This window comes from Rhinoderma darwinii, chromosome 1 (genome assembly GCF_050947455.1).
Source record: "Rhinoderma darwinii isolate aRhiDar2 chromosome 1, aRhiDar2.hap1, whole genome shotgun sequence".
NCBI classification, from domain to species: Eukaryota; Metazoa; Chordata; class Amphibia; order Anura; family Rhinodermatidae; genus Rhinoderma; species Rhinoderma darwinii.
This window is the reverse complement of record NC_134687.1, coordinates 539,501,918-539,516,543: the sequence shown is the minus strand read 5'-3', so window position 1 is coordinate 539,516,543 and position 14,626 is coordinate 539,501,918. Positions and strand designations below refer to the sequence as shown.

The window sequence follows — 14,626 nt, the reverse complement described above, 5'->3', positions numbered from 1 at the left end:
ATTGATAATTCATATTTTGTATACATTTAAGGTCCCGTTACCCGGGCCAGTGATCCGGTGAACGAGCATTTATACTAGCGATCATTTCTGATCGTTGCCTTGTGTAAGTCTGCTAGAACACGTACCGGTTGTGCCATGGTAATTACCGTGTAGTTGAGAACCCCCGAGGCAAAAAGCGCACGCTGTTAATCACGAATTGCAAGTACAGGTGAAGAACACAAAAAGCTTCTCTTACCTGTACTTGCCGTGAAACTGCGGCAATCCGTGTGCGTTTTTTGCCTCGCGATACTCGCCCATTTGGCAATTTTCCGCAGCACAACCTCTACGTGGTCGAGCAGCCTTAAGGGTATGTGCAAACGCAAAATACGTCTGAAATTACGGAGCTGTTTTCAGGTGAAAACCGCTCCTAAATTTCAGACGTTTTTGCAAGTACTCGCGTTTTTCATGGCGTCTTTTACGGACGTAATTGGAGCTGGTTTCCTGGTGTCCTGCACTTCTTTGACGCGGGCGTATTTTTACGCGCCGTCTTTTGACAGAGACGCGTAAAATTACAACTCGTCTGAACAGAACATTGTAAGGGTATGTTCACACGGCAGCGTCCGTAACGGCTGAAATTATGGGGCTGTTTTCAGGAGAAAACAGCTCCGTAATTTCAGCTGTAACGGCATGTTGAGGCGCTTTTTCGCTGCGTCCATTACGGACGTAATTGGAGCTGCTTTTCCATCGAGACAATGGACAACGGCTCCAATTACGTCTGAAGAAGTGACGGGCGTCTATTTACGCGCCGTCTTTTGACAGCGACGTGTAAATTTACGCCTCATGTGAACAGACCAACGTAAAACCCATTGCTTTCAATTGTCAACGCTTTCAAGCCGTATTTTTGGACGTAATTCCAGGCGTAAAACGGCAGAATTACGTCCGGAAATAAGCCGTGTGAACATACCCTAAAACCCATTGCAAGCAATGGCCAGATGTTTGCACACGTAATGGAGCCGTCTTTTCAGGCGTAATTCGAGGCGTAAAACGCCTGAATTATGTCTGAAAATAGGTCGTGTGCATATACCCTCAACAGGGCAGCGATCAGCTGACAAATGAGCACACGCTCATTTATCGGCTGATTGGCTCTTTTATCCGTCCCAAGCAATGGTTGCTTGTTGGCAGCACATCTCCCCGTGTAAACAATTTTTCATCCCCATACATCTTTGTCGATCGTCGCTTGTTTAATGGGTAGACTATCTGCCGGTGTAAAAGTGCGCTTATTCTAATACTGCTCTTTGCTGTAACAGATAGCAGCTCTTCTACAATAACTGAACAGTGCTATTGTTTTTCTGCATATTCAATGACAAACAATGGCGCACAGAGTTGGGATAGCTTGCCATTAGAGCATGACCCTATGCACTCGGCTGTATTTGGAATCCTTGTCACAGACATAGGAACAGTACGGGTCCATAAATTTCTATTTTTGCCTACGTATGCCGTATTATATATCTCCTAGAAGCATTGTCATGTACATGAGACTGAAAATAAAGTATAATATATTCATATCTTACAATATTCATATCTGCAGGCTCTGAGCAGGAAGGAAGCCAATAACCCACCTCTCCGATTGTTGGTCCTTATTTACATGGTCACCATGAGTACGCCTGCCTTCTACAGTTTACAACTCCAGGAGGTAGAGGAGCAGGGGCTTTGTTCTGTGCATCGGCCATAAAAAAATAAATACAAAAACGGATTTACATGGCCGCATGCTCACAATGTGTATTGCGTGCGGATTTTATGCAAATCCACAGCATAATACAGCATCATCAAAGTAAATGAGATTTCAAGTTCCCTCATTTGCACGTTGCAGAATTTTTCTGCAAGTAAATTGACCTGTATTTTAAAATTTGCACCGGTTTCCGCATTAAAATATAAAATCTGCATTAAAAAAATGCAAAGTCTGCATGTAGCCTTAAAGAGTCTCTGTCACCAGTTTCATACTTCCCTATCTCCTACCTAATCTAATAAACGCTTTGATGCTGATAACTACTGTTGTTTTTTTGTTTTTTTAAAAAAACGTTTATAAGGGCCTGTTCACATCACTGTTCGCTTTCTGTTCCGTCGGAGGTTTCCGTCGGGTGAACCCCGCAACGGAAAGTGAAACCACAGCTAGCTTCTGTTTCAGTCACCATTGATATCAATGGTAAAGGAAACATTGCTAATGGTTTCTGTTCGTCACCATTCCAGCAGGTTTCTGTTTTAACGACGGAATCAATAGCGGAGTCGACTCCGCTATTCCGGAGTCGGACTATGAGCATTTTAACATTTATGCAAATTTTATTATTTTAACTTTAACCAAGTGGGCATTGTCAAGAAAAGTGTATGACGCCGACCAATCAGCGTCATACACTTCTCTTCATTCATGTCTAGCTTTAGTTACCAAAAATTAGCATAAATGTTAAAATGCTCATAACTTTGTCCCTAATAAACGTTTTAAAAAAACAACACAGTAGTTATTAGCATCAAAGCGATATTACATTAGGTAGGAGATAGGGAAGTTATAAACTGGTGACCGATCCTCTTTAAGTGTCAGCTGACCTGATGCTTTCCTTCTTCCTTAGGGTATGTTCACACGGCCTATTTACGGACGTAATTCGGGCGTTTTAACCCCCGAATTACGTCCGAAATTACGACTTGAAAGCGTTGACAAACATCTGACCATTGAAAGCAATGGGCTGATGTTTGTCTGTTCACACGAGGCGTATATTTACGCGTCGCTGTCAAAAGACGGTGCGTAAATAGACGCCCGCGCCAAAGAAGTGTCATGTCACTACTTCAGACGTAAATAGAGCCGTTTTCCATGGACTCCATGGAAAACCAGCTCCAGTTGCGTCCGTAATGGATGCGGCGTTCAAGCGCCTGCACATGCCATTACGGCTGAAATGACGGGGCTGTTTTCTCCTGAAAACAGCCCCGTAATTTCAGCCGTTACGGACGCTGCCGTGTGAACATACCCTAAGGCTCCAAGCACACGACCATTGTTTTTATCTGTGATTACAGATATTCTGTGGACCCATTTATTTCTATAGGCCACAGGCACCTTTCAGGTTGTGTATCCGAGCCCTAGAAATGATCTGCAAAATATAGAACATGTCCTATTCATGTCCTCAATTGCGACACAGACTCGCCTGTAGAAGTCTATGGGCGCATGCAAAATTACGGACGGCTACAGATGTGCATCCATAGCACTCTGTAATTGCGGATGTGTTGCTATACGACAGCAGGGGATTCCCCAAGTAAATGGTGCCTGAGCGATCATGTGGCCTTTTCAAGGAGTTGCGACGTGTTGGTGACATCATTTGTAGCATCCCTTTTTTTTTTTTTCAGATCTGTAAATACGGATGCACTATGGACCGTATGTTTGGACAGAGCGACAGATATGCGGATGACTACGGATTTGTATTTACGGACAGTTAAAAAACAAAACACTACGGTCGTGTGCATGAGACCTTACACTGTCCTCTGTACCTCCTGCCTCCCAAATCATTCACTAGACTGTGCTGACATCTAATGAAAGTCGCTATGACTACAGCTGTAATAGAAATAAAATCTGTCTTATTCAACCCCTGACATTATATGAAGAGTGACCTCTAAGACTGGATTCACACGAGCACATTACGTCCATAATAGACGGAACGTATTTCGACCGCAAGTCCCGGACCGAACACACTGCAGGGGGCCGGTCTCCTAGCATCATAGTTATGTACGATGGCAGCGAGGCAGGGACTCCTAGCATCGTACATAACTATGATGCTAAGAGCCCGGCTCCCTGCACTGTGTTCGGTCCGGGACTTGCAGCCGAAATACGTCCCGTCCATTACGGACGTAATGTGCTCGTGTGAATCCAGCCTAAGCGATAGTGATTGAATGCACCGGTGATGTGAGTTTGAGGTTTGTGCAGGTAAGGCATCATGCACATGGCTGTATTATGGCTCTGTTTTGTATGGAGCCATAACAGAGCACCCGTAGAGGTGCATGTTTCCTTACTGTACCTCGGTGTGACCCCAATTTTATATAGAGGGTTTTTTTTTTGTCCGTACAAAACAGAAAAAGAAAATAGTGGCATGCATGGTCAGGTACCACATGTACAGAACTATTCTTCTCTGAGTATCTAGCGAGAATAGGACTGCAGTCACGTGGGGTGTTTTATGGCACATATTTGTCACAGTAAAATCGCAACAATTCTGGAATTGATGCGGGTTTCGCCCTTTGCAAAGTGTAAAATCTGCGGCATATCCGCAAGTAAAATATGCAGATTTGCTGGTGCTAAATCAGCGGTGTAAAGTGCCCCATGTGTAAATCCACCCTAGATCCGTGAATATACTATACATTATGTTTGGCTGTAGTTTGCAGCAAAAGTGTGTGGCTTTTGTATTTTATATACACTGCTGATGTGCCGGCTCCTACAAACAGGTCCAAAGTGATAATAACATTGACATAACTGCCAACCGTCCCAAATTTCTCGGGACTGTCCTGAATTTACAGAGACTGTCTTGGCAACTTACTTTCCCGATACGTGTCCCGGCAACTGCCACATTCAATTGTATCTCCGTCCTCAGGACGCAGATACAATTGAATACTGTGGCAGAGTAGGAAACTATCCGCTTCCTGCTCTGCCTTTCACTCCTTCTGGAGCGGAATCCCCGGCCAGAGCGTCGGCAACAATCCGGCCAGGGATTCCGGCACTCCAGAAGGAGCCACCGACTTCACTGTCCATATATAGACCGTGACATCGTCCGGGGTTTCCTCTGAGTGGAATCCCCGGCCAGAGCATCGGCAACGCTCTGGCCGGAGATTCCGCTCATAGAAGAAACCCCCAACAACGTCACTGTCCATATATGGAGAGTGTAGTCGCGGGCTCCTCCTGCAGCGGAATCCTCGCTACTGATGCTCTGGCCAGGGATTCCGCTACTGGAGGAGCCCTAGCCGTCACTGTCCATATATGGACAGAGCATCGGCAACGCTCTAGCTGGGGATTCCCCTCCTAGAAGGAGCCACAATGGTGCATCCCCTACCGCTGTAGATAGAGCCATCTGCAGGGGTAGGGGGGCACCATCTACAGGGTGGGGAGCTGTGTGGCACCGGCTACAGAGGGGAGCTGTGTGGCGCACCGGCTACAGAGGGGAGCTGTGTGGCGCACCGGCTACAGAGGGGAGCTGTGTGGCGCACCGGCTACAGAGGGGAGCTGTGTGGCGCACCGGCTACAGAGGGGAGCTGTGTGGCGCACCGGCTACAGAGGGGAGCTGTGTGGCGCACCGGCTACAGAGGGGAGCTGTGTGGCGCACCGGCTACAGAGGGGAGCTGTGTGGCGCACCGGCTACAGAGGGGAGCTGTGTGGCGCACCGGCTACAGAGGGGAGCTGTGTGGCGCACCGGCTACAGAGGGGAGCTGTGTGGCGCACCGGCTACAGAGGGGAGCTGTGTGGCGCACCGGCTACAGAGGGGAGCTGTGTGGCGCACCGGCTACAGAGGGGAGCAGTGTGGAGCAGCGGCTACAGAGGGGAGCAGCGGCTACAGAGGGGAGCAGTGTGGAACACCATTTATAAGAGATACTGAGTGTGGCACGATTTACCAGTAGTGGTCAGCACATGTCACCAAGCTCTAGTGATAAATTGAGACATCACCTGCCTGTAAACAACCGGATAACCAGAGAGAGATACTGGCCTCCATAGTATTTCTGTCAAACTAGTGCAGAAATGTTTGTCCGTTTATTTGTATGCTGAAATTCTGGAAAGAAAGCCCCACCTGGCTAGCCACACCCACCAGACAAGCCATGCCCATAAGACACGCCCACCAACGACGCCACACCCTGGATTTTTTTTTTAAATGTTGGCAACTATGCAACTTTTACAAGAATAGTAGCTCTAAAATTTAAGTCTGCATCCCATTTAACAGATCATTGACACTGATTTTACTGTTTTCTTTTAGGCATGGCTGGTAGAGGAAGGGGGCGAGGGTCAAACTTTACATTTGACCTGCAAGCGATAGGCTTTTCAAGGGGAGATGCTCTTCCAGAGACTCAAGCACAGCCCAAGCCTCTGTACCCAGTAAGTGAAGTAATAGTGGTATTGCTGCTATAGTCTTTGAACGGATGCCCCGTCCCACCTGTATCAAGATACAAGGAAAGTGTTAGTCAAGCTAGAGGTGGGGGTACAAGTCAATCCACTCCCAATATAGTCAAGTCTTTATTGTGCCCTATGGTGATAGGTAGATTGCAGAAAGTGCATGTCCCCTCCCTATAGATCCACTGTTTTCCAGCGTAGTAAGAAGATACTTTAATGTGCATCAAAAGCTTTTCCGTGAAGATTCTTGCCCTCCTAGTATTGAGTACCATTTTTTTTTATTTTGTTTTTTTGTCCCCCGAATGTTTTTTGTGTATTACAGACATAATGTGTAATAGGATCTTTGTACTTAGGGTGACTATTTTATCCTATATAAGCTAAATTCTGTTTTGTTTTTTCCTATACTAGCATACAGAGTACAAACCATCTTCTTTACTTGAAGGGGAAGAGCAGGACTATTTATTGGCATTAAAACAAGAACTACGAGGAAACGTGAAATGTTTACCATACTATATGGGAAGAGGCGATCAAAAGTCAAGTACGGTACAAAGATTTCTACATACTGAATAACTTGTTACATACCAATATAAACAATGTTAATTGTTTTTTCTTTGCACTATTTTTATGAGACCAACGTGTGCTACATGCATGTTTTGTGTTTTTTTTGCTTACAGGGGAGGTTGGTGGAGTGGTGGACTCTTCAATTTAGTAACTATGCTTAAAAGGTATTCAACTGTAAGAGGACCTGTCACTTCTCCTGACATGTCTGTTTAACCCGTTAGTGACCTGCCCATCGTGTTTCTACGTCGGTCAATAGACTTTTTACGTCGCGGCATCGGAATAAGTAAACAGAGCAGGGAGCTGTCAAATCTCCCTGCTCTCAGCTGCCAGAGGCAGCTGAGGGCTGGGAGCGTCCCTGCTCTGCCGGGTGAGATCGATATTAGTATCGATCTCACCCGTTTAACCCCTCAGATGCGGTGCTCAATAGCAAGCACCGCTTCTGAGTTGTTTTGGAGAGAGGGAGAGAGCTCCCTCTCTCTCCCACCGACACCCGGCTATAAGATCGCCGAGTGTCTGTGTCTCTAATGGCAGCCGGGGGCCTAATAAAGGCCCCCAGGTCTGCCAGTGATGAATGCCTGCTAGATCATGCCGCAGGCATGACCTAGCAGATGCCTGTCCGTTTTAAACGGACAGGCATAATACACTGCAATACAGAAGTAAAAAATAAAAACGTTACGGCTCTTCAAATATGGAGACACAAAAACAAATAATTTTGAAAAAAAAGCGTTTTTACTGTGTAAAAGTAGTAAAACATACAAAAACGATGCAAATTTGGTATCGTTGCAATCGTAACAACCCGCTGAATAAAGTTATTGTGTTATTTATACCACACGGTAAACGGCGCAGATTTAGGACGCAAAAAAGAGTGGCGAAAGTTCAGATTTTTTTTTCTATTCCCTCCCCACTAAAAGTTAATCAATAAATAATATGTCCCCCAAAATGGTGCTATTAAAAAGTACAACTTGTCCCGCAAAAAAACAAGACCTTATACAGCTATGTAGACGCAAAAATAAAAACGTTATAGCTCTTGGAATGCGACGATTCAAAAACGTAAAAAATAGCTTGGTCATTAAGGTCTAAAATAGGCTGGTCATTAAGGGGTTAAGTAAATACTTGTATTACCCATAATAAAAACAATTCTCAATAATCTTTTCTTAGAACTCGACATTTTGCTGTTCCTCTGTTATCCCTCCTAGAAAATTCTGAATAAATTGACAAAATTGTGTTACTGGTTGGGGGTGTGTCCTTACATAGATTGTCCAATCAGTGCTGACCAAGTGAGACTGTGTGGATACGCCCCAACTGGCAACACACAGTTAATAATTTATTCATAAATTTACAATAGGAACAAAAGAGGAACGGCCCCACATGGAGTTCTTAGAAAAGATGCTCCAGAATTTTTATGTCGTGGATAACACAAGTATTTACTAAAACACACGTCCCTTTTAAAAATTGTCTTTCCGATTCCGTCAAATTCTATTAAGTTATTTCTTATTTAGTGTCTGTTTAATAATGAAAAAAACAATATGGTTGCTCCGACAGGGGTTGTAGATCAATGCATCCTGGATAAACAATCTACACAAAGCGATAGCCTCCACTGCACTTATCGTTGCATATCTAGGCAAATTTTCCATTCGGGTGTCAATGAGAGCTAAACGACCGATTCCATATAATAATTGTGGATATATTGTTTGTTACCTAACTGGCAAATTGGTTAATTTAATTATCACCAGTAGAGACATTTAATTAATTATTATGTAAAAATCAACCCTATGGAGCCCAACAGACTTCTATAAAATAATACCAAAAGCAAGAGGGAGAGTATCCGTTTCACTTATTTATTCTGTATTACGTATAATGCAGACAAACGTTAAAAAGTTAAATAGTAACTGCTTTAAAAAAAACGGGCAAAAGGTGGCTTGAGCATTCCGCCGTAAAGCTGCTTTTCTTTCTGCTACCGGACCTACGGCCGCTAAACAGCCTGGTCATATACAGCCTTACCTCTCCTGCACGCCATTCTGACATGGGTCGTAGGGGGAAGAAGCAGGACACACCGGTCCTGCCGACGGAGCAACCGCTATTTTTGGCCCTGACAGCCTCCGGTGTGCCCCGGGGCCAGATCCAATGTGGCACCCGCGGTTTTGCACTCGCGGGATTATATCCCTGCTGAAGGGAGCATGACCGCCGCAGATGCCCTGCGAACCACCGCTTAGCCTCCGCCTGCAATCTACGCTCGGGTAAATGCAGCACATGCCCTGCCTGCCTTGAACTTCTCCAAGTAATCTGGCCTCCGTTTTCTTTCTACATGTACAGATACTTGTGGATTTACTGGGCTCATCTGACTTCCCCTCCATACCCCCTATCCTCAGGGCAGTGTCTCCAGCACTCTCAATGGCCTCAATGAGCTCCTCCATCTCAGCCCCAATTGACCTTGGCAATATACTCTGCCCTGACCTCTTCCTCTCATCAGGAAATCCTAGCGATGTTATGTCTTCTGCCTACTAGGCAAGATATGGAATTATTGATACAGCGCTCTGACGCCAAATGTGATCAGGCGCTAACTGAAGTCAAAACTGAGCTACAGTCGTTCGCTGCTCGTATTGATACGTTTGAGCATATGAAAATGGAATTTACAGCCCAGTTGTCCAGGGTAGAGGACGCGATCCGTCACCAACAACATTTCAATAGATCGCTACTGCTCCAGGTGGACGACCAAGAAAATCGTGGTCGGCGTAGTAATGTCAAACTATGCGGGACAGAGTCTGTATCCGCTGGGGACCTACGTGCTGTCATGACCTCCATCTTCAACTAGGTACTGGAGAGTCCTTTGGATACTGACCTCCACATTGACGGGGTACATCGGTTAATTGGGACCAGATGCAGTGATGGTCTCCGACCTCATGCCGTCCTCTTCAGAGTGCACTACTTCAGAGAAAGGGAAGACGACCTCCTTGAGGCCTGGCGCCATGGCCCGGTGGACTTTAATGGCTCTTCTATTGCCCTCCTACCAGACAATTCCAGACATATGCTGGTGATGCGTAGGATGCTAAAACAGTTACTGTCGGTCATACAAGAGACTCTAGGTACTTATAGATGGGGCCACCCCTTCCATCTCATTGTAAGAAGGAATGGCTCTTCATTCACCCTTCACTCACTGGACCAAACAGCAGGCCTTTGCCATTTTCTAGAGGTACCACCTATCTCTCTTCCATGACTGGCTCCTGTTCCCTCTACCCCAACAAACCCTGATGCCTCCACTCCATACTAGACGAAAGCTCTCTCCTTGTGAGACTGGTTCTGCTTCTCCACGAAGACCCCTTTGAAGTTTCCGGGGCGATGCTCCACTGATTGCATTGGAGGTCTGATCTTTCCTAGCAACACCTGAGGCATTTCTTTAGAGGACCTTCTCCTTATGTTAGCCACGGGATTTTTTCAGATGTGTTCTGCATATTGCATTTTGTTACTTTCCTGCTGTCATAGAACCTGTCGTTTTTGTCTGTTTACATTGACATATTTTGCTTTACAGGAATTTGGTTCCAGATCATTCATAGATGTTTATGTCCCCACGAGATGGCGGCTTGTTCATCTTTAGCAGCCCTCGGTCTGTTGCTTTGTCTGCTTTACTGACTTTCAGCTTTACAGGTGCTAATTTTTATTTTTCTCTCCTCATGAAGTCATTGCTACTTCTCGGCCATTGCATCTAATATGACCGTTCTTTAGTTTCCGTTATACTATTGACTAGGCCTGGTCCGGGTCACATCCCAGCGTTAGCTCTTCCACCTACCCCACTTAACTTCAGCTCCGTGGTGTGCTTCGGCCACATCGGACATGTCAGAATTTTCTCTCTTATCCTATTTTTTATTTTTTTTCTCTCCTGACGACAACCCCATGACTGGATTGTCCATGGTTCGGAAGAGCAGGGCGGAAGGATCTAAAATCATTGGAGCCCTCGTACCAGAAAACGCGGACTCCCCCGCCATATCGGCCGTTTCGGAGGACGAACTGCAGGCTTCACCTGAGCTCATTAGTGACTCCCATGAGGAAGGGTCACCACCTTCGGAACAACAGATTTCCACCAGAGAAGCCTCCCCGCTTTGGAAATGTAAACTGCTACTTCTGCAGGAACTGCAGCTAACCACTACTAAGCTGTCCAAAGATTTCAATAAGGCGATACGTGAGTTTGGAGCCAGGATGAACGTTCTAGAAACAAAAATGGATGACGCCATTGAAGTTCTGACTGCACCCGATGCAGAATTTGACTCCCGGAGGGCCAACCTAGATTTTGCAATGCTGTACTTACAGGGCTTTGAAAACCGTGCACATAGGGGCAACCTTCGGATCATTTGCCTACCCGAATCTTATGAGGACCCGAACTCCTCTATTACGGTGCTCTTCCAAGAATTGGCACAAAATCTCCTAATAGGTTGGAGGTGGACCAGCGTTTATAGATCCACGGCCCTAAAAGATCAGACAGTAAGCCATGCAACATAGTGGTTAAACTGACCTATTATGCCACCAAGGAAACCCTGACACAGAAAGCCGGGGCCGCATCCATCCTGATATTCCAGGGCCACGAGTACCAAATATTTGCCCACCTATCTCCTATTCAGAAAAGACGCAGCATGAAACCGTTCCTTGCCGTCCTTCAACAGCACCAGATCTGATACCGCTGGGGACATCCATATAAGCTCCAGTTCTCCTTGGACAATAATCCTACTAGTCTTGCACGGCTGATGACCTCAAGCAACTATTGTTCAACTCCTGCCTGCATCTGCAGATATTTCGAGCCAACAATCCTCTCGTGATGGCCCCCGACTTCGCCCCATCTGAGACAAAGTGCCTCCTCGCAAATCCTTGTGGACCACCACAAGACCAAGCATCGTGACCAGATCCCAGGACGACCCTACCTGATGGATAAGTACTTTTACTCCTATCATTGTACACTCTTTTCTTATGATCTGACTGACCTCCCTTCACCCAAGTCAGACTTATGTTTATCCATTGCCCACACTAATCTCTGGGCGCTATCTCAGGATCTCCTGTCCCTCTATCCAGATTTGGGCGATTTGCATGCATCTGTAAGACCCACACTTATTTCGTCACCCGATAGAGACTCTGGAACCCACTCAGTCTCCTCTGCATCTGGACTGATTTCCAAGTCGAGCCATGTATCCTTTACTGAACCCAGATGGTCCTTGGCAATGAAAGGGGACATGCCTCGTACAATTACTGTTCTATGCCTTTGTTTCTAAATCATTATTCTGTACTTCTATGTATGATCTTATAGTATGTTCCTCCATGACACCACCATTAAAGTCTTGATTATATTTTTATGTATGTAGTGCATAACTCCCTTTTGCTTTCTCACTATTGAACACTTATTGACCCACTGTCCAGCCTGCCAGACACATTTTACTTCGCCACTTGGTTGTACCATGTGTCTGGCCTGCTGTATTAATGTTTATGCTGTTGTTTACCTCTAGCTTACGTTCACCATTGCAAAGTCTATAGCACATACTCACTGTACCTAGTATGCTTCCTTCCTTACTTATTGTACAAAATCACTTGCTTCTAGCTCATTATCCGCGTAGCATTTTGTTTCCCAAATTACAAATTTTAAACCTTGCCCGTTCACACCACTTACTCTATTTGACCAACTTCTGAATCACTCATAACTTTACTAGTTATCATTCCATGCTTATTGAAGTAATTCAGCCTCTTCCCCTCTCTCCTTCCATTAACTTTTTTTTGTTTGACTTTGATGTTCACCTCAACCAGTGTTACTGCACCTTTGTGTCCAGGTGCTGGTGACCCCCACAATTGAAAGTAGTACTCCCCATACTATTGAACCTATTTCTGCCTCTCCAGGCACACCATGTTCTTTGATTTACATATGTTCTCCCCTTCCTCCCTTTTTTATTTTTTTCTCCTCTTCCTTCCCTTTCTCTCTTCCCCCCCCCCCTTCCCTAAACCCCTCTGTCAGTCTGCGATTAGCATAGTTTCGGTTCGGCCCCTGATATGGCTCCGCCTACCTTGAAAATAATTTCCCACAATGTCCAGGGCTTTAACTCCCCACACAAACGTTTAAAGGCCTTCCACTTCTACAAAACTTGCCACGCCGACATCATTTGCCTTCAGGAGACTGGATTTTCCAACACCACAATATTTGAGTTTGCACTTCCCGATCTTCCCGATCTTCCATGGTGCTTACGCCCACGAGAAGAGACGAGAAATAGTTCTCGCCTTTGGGAGGAATCTTCTTTTATCTGTACCAAGGAAATTGTTGATCCTACTGGACGCTATGTGATATTGGTGGGAGCGCTATATGATGTCGATGTGACTCTTGTAGGTTATTATGGCCCCAATGACTTCCAGACACACTTTTTCTCTCACTTATTTAAACTCCTCGACACCCATCGCCAAGGATTTTTACTGGTCATGGGTGACTCAAACTTCATAATCAACCCCTCCTTGGACAAATCCTCAGCCCCAGGTGCATCTACACCCCATACACCCTTTTCTGATTTTAACGATATGCTACATCTCCATGATATCTGGCGCAAACTCAACCCCTCAACAAAAGATTTCACCTTCTATTCCTGCTCTCGCTCCTCCTTTAGCCGCATTGATCAGTTTCACCTCCCAAAGATCCTTGCCACTTTGCTCTAGAGCTAAAAGTTTAAGCACACCCTGGTGTGACCACAACCCTATGGAGGTTTCTCCTTTAGTCCCACGGCGGCACTCTTTTAGTTGGCGCCTCAATGACTCCCTTTCGCACAAGTTCAATACGCCGTGAAGGAATATTTTGAACTCAATGTAGGGTCCACATTTTCCCCAATTATATTGTGGGAAGCTCATAAAGCCACATTGCGAGGAACCCTCATTTGCTTAGGGTTCATTAAAAAGAAAACCAGAGAACGGAAAATGCCAACAAGAACTCTATGGAAGCTACTAAATTGTAAGGGTATGTTCACACACAAACTCAAAAACATCTGAAAATACGGAGCTGTTTTCAAGGGAAAACGACTCATGATTTTCAGACGTTTTTTAAACCACTTGCGACTTTCGCTGCTTTTTTACGGCCGTTCTTGGAGCTTTTTTCAATCGTCCATGAAAAACTGCTCCAAAAAACGTCCCAAGAAGTGTCCGGCCGTTTTTTAAAATGGCCGCATAAAAAAACTGCCCATCGGAACAGAGCGCCGTTTTTCCCATTGAAATCAATGAGCAGATGTTTGGAGGCATTCTGCTTCCGATTTTTTCGGGCATTTACGGCAGTGTGAACATACCCGAACTGAACAATCTCTTGACAGAGCAAGTTGAAAGAAAACTTTGATGGTCTAAGCAACGTTATTACTCTAAGGCATAATTTACACGAGCGTAATATACGCGCGTGCTTTTCACACGTGTCGTACGCACCTATATTAGGCTATGGGGCAGTGCAGACAGTCCATGAGTATTGCGCAGCATGAGTCCGCTGCGTAAAACTCACGACGTTCTATATTTCTGTGTTTTTCGCGCATCACGCACCCATTGAAGTCAATGGGTGCGTGAAAACCACGCAGGTCGCACGGACGCACTTCCGTGCGAACTGCGTGGTTCGCGCAACAGCTGTCAAACTCTGAATGCAAACCGAAAAGCACCACGTGCTTTTCTGTTTACAAACATCCAAACGGAGTGTCAAAATGATGGCAGCCGCGATCTCGCAGCCGCGCATCATACACTGATGACACACGCTGCTAAGTGCGTTTTGCGCACGCAAAACCCTGCGTTTTTTGCGTGCGCAAAACGCACACGCTCGTGTAAATAAGGGCGGATTTACACGAGCGTGTGCATTTTGTGCATGCAAAAACCGCGGCGTTTTGCGTGCGCAAAAGGCACTTGACAGCTCCGTGTGTCATGTTCATATGGTGCTTTTCTGTTTACATTCATTCTTTTACTGCTCTTGCGCGAGTAACGCGCGTCCCA

At 45.6% G+C, this 14,626-nt stretch overlaps 1 protein-coding gene across 2 annotated transcripts in view; it reads left to right on the top strand.

Moving 5' to 3' along the window:
* The first annotated feature begins 5,968 nt into the window (after window positions 1–5,968).
* POLR3G (RNA polymerase III subunit G) overlaps window positions 5,969–14,626 on the top strand; it is a 31,823-nt gene continuing 23,165 nt past the window's right edge. For both annotated transcript variants that reach the window (XM_075854855.1, XM_075854854.1), the window contains exons 1-2: window positions 5,969–6,085; window positions 6,509–6,638. In XM_075854855.1, the coding sequence (XP_075710970.1) occupies window positions 5,969–6,085; window positions 6,509–6,638 (247 nt within the window). The remainder of the gene's footprint in view (window positions 6,086–6,508; window positions 6,639–14,626) is intronic.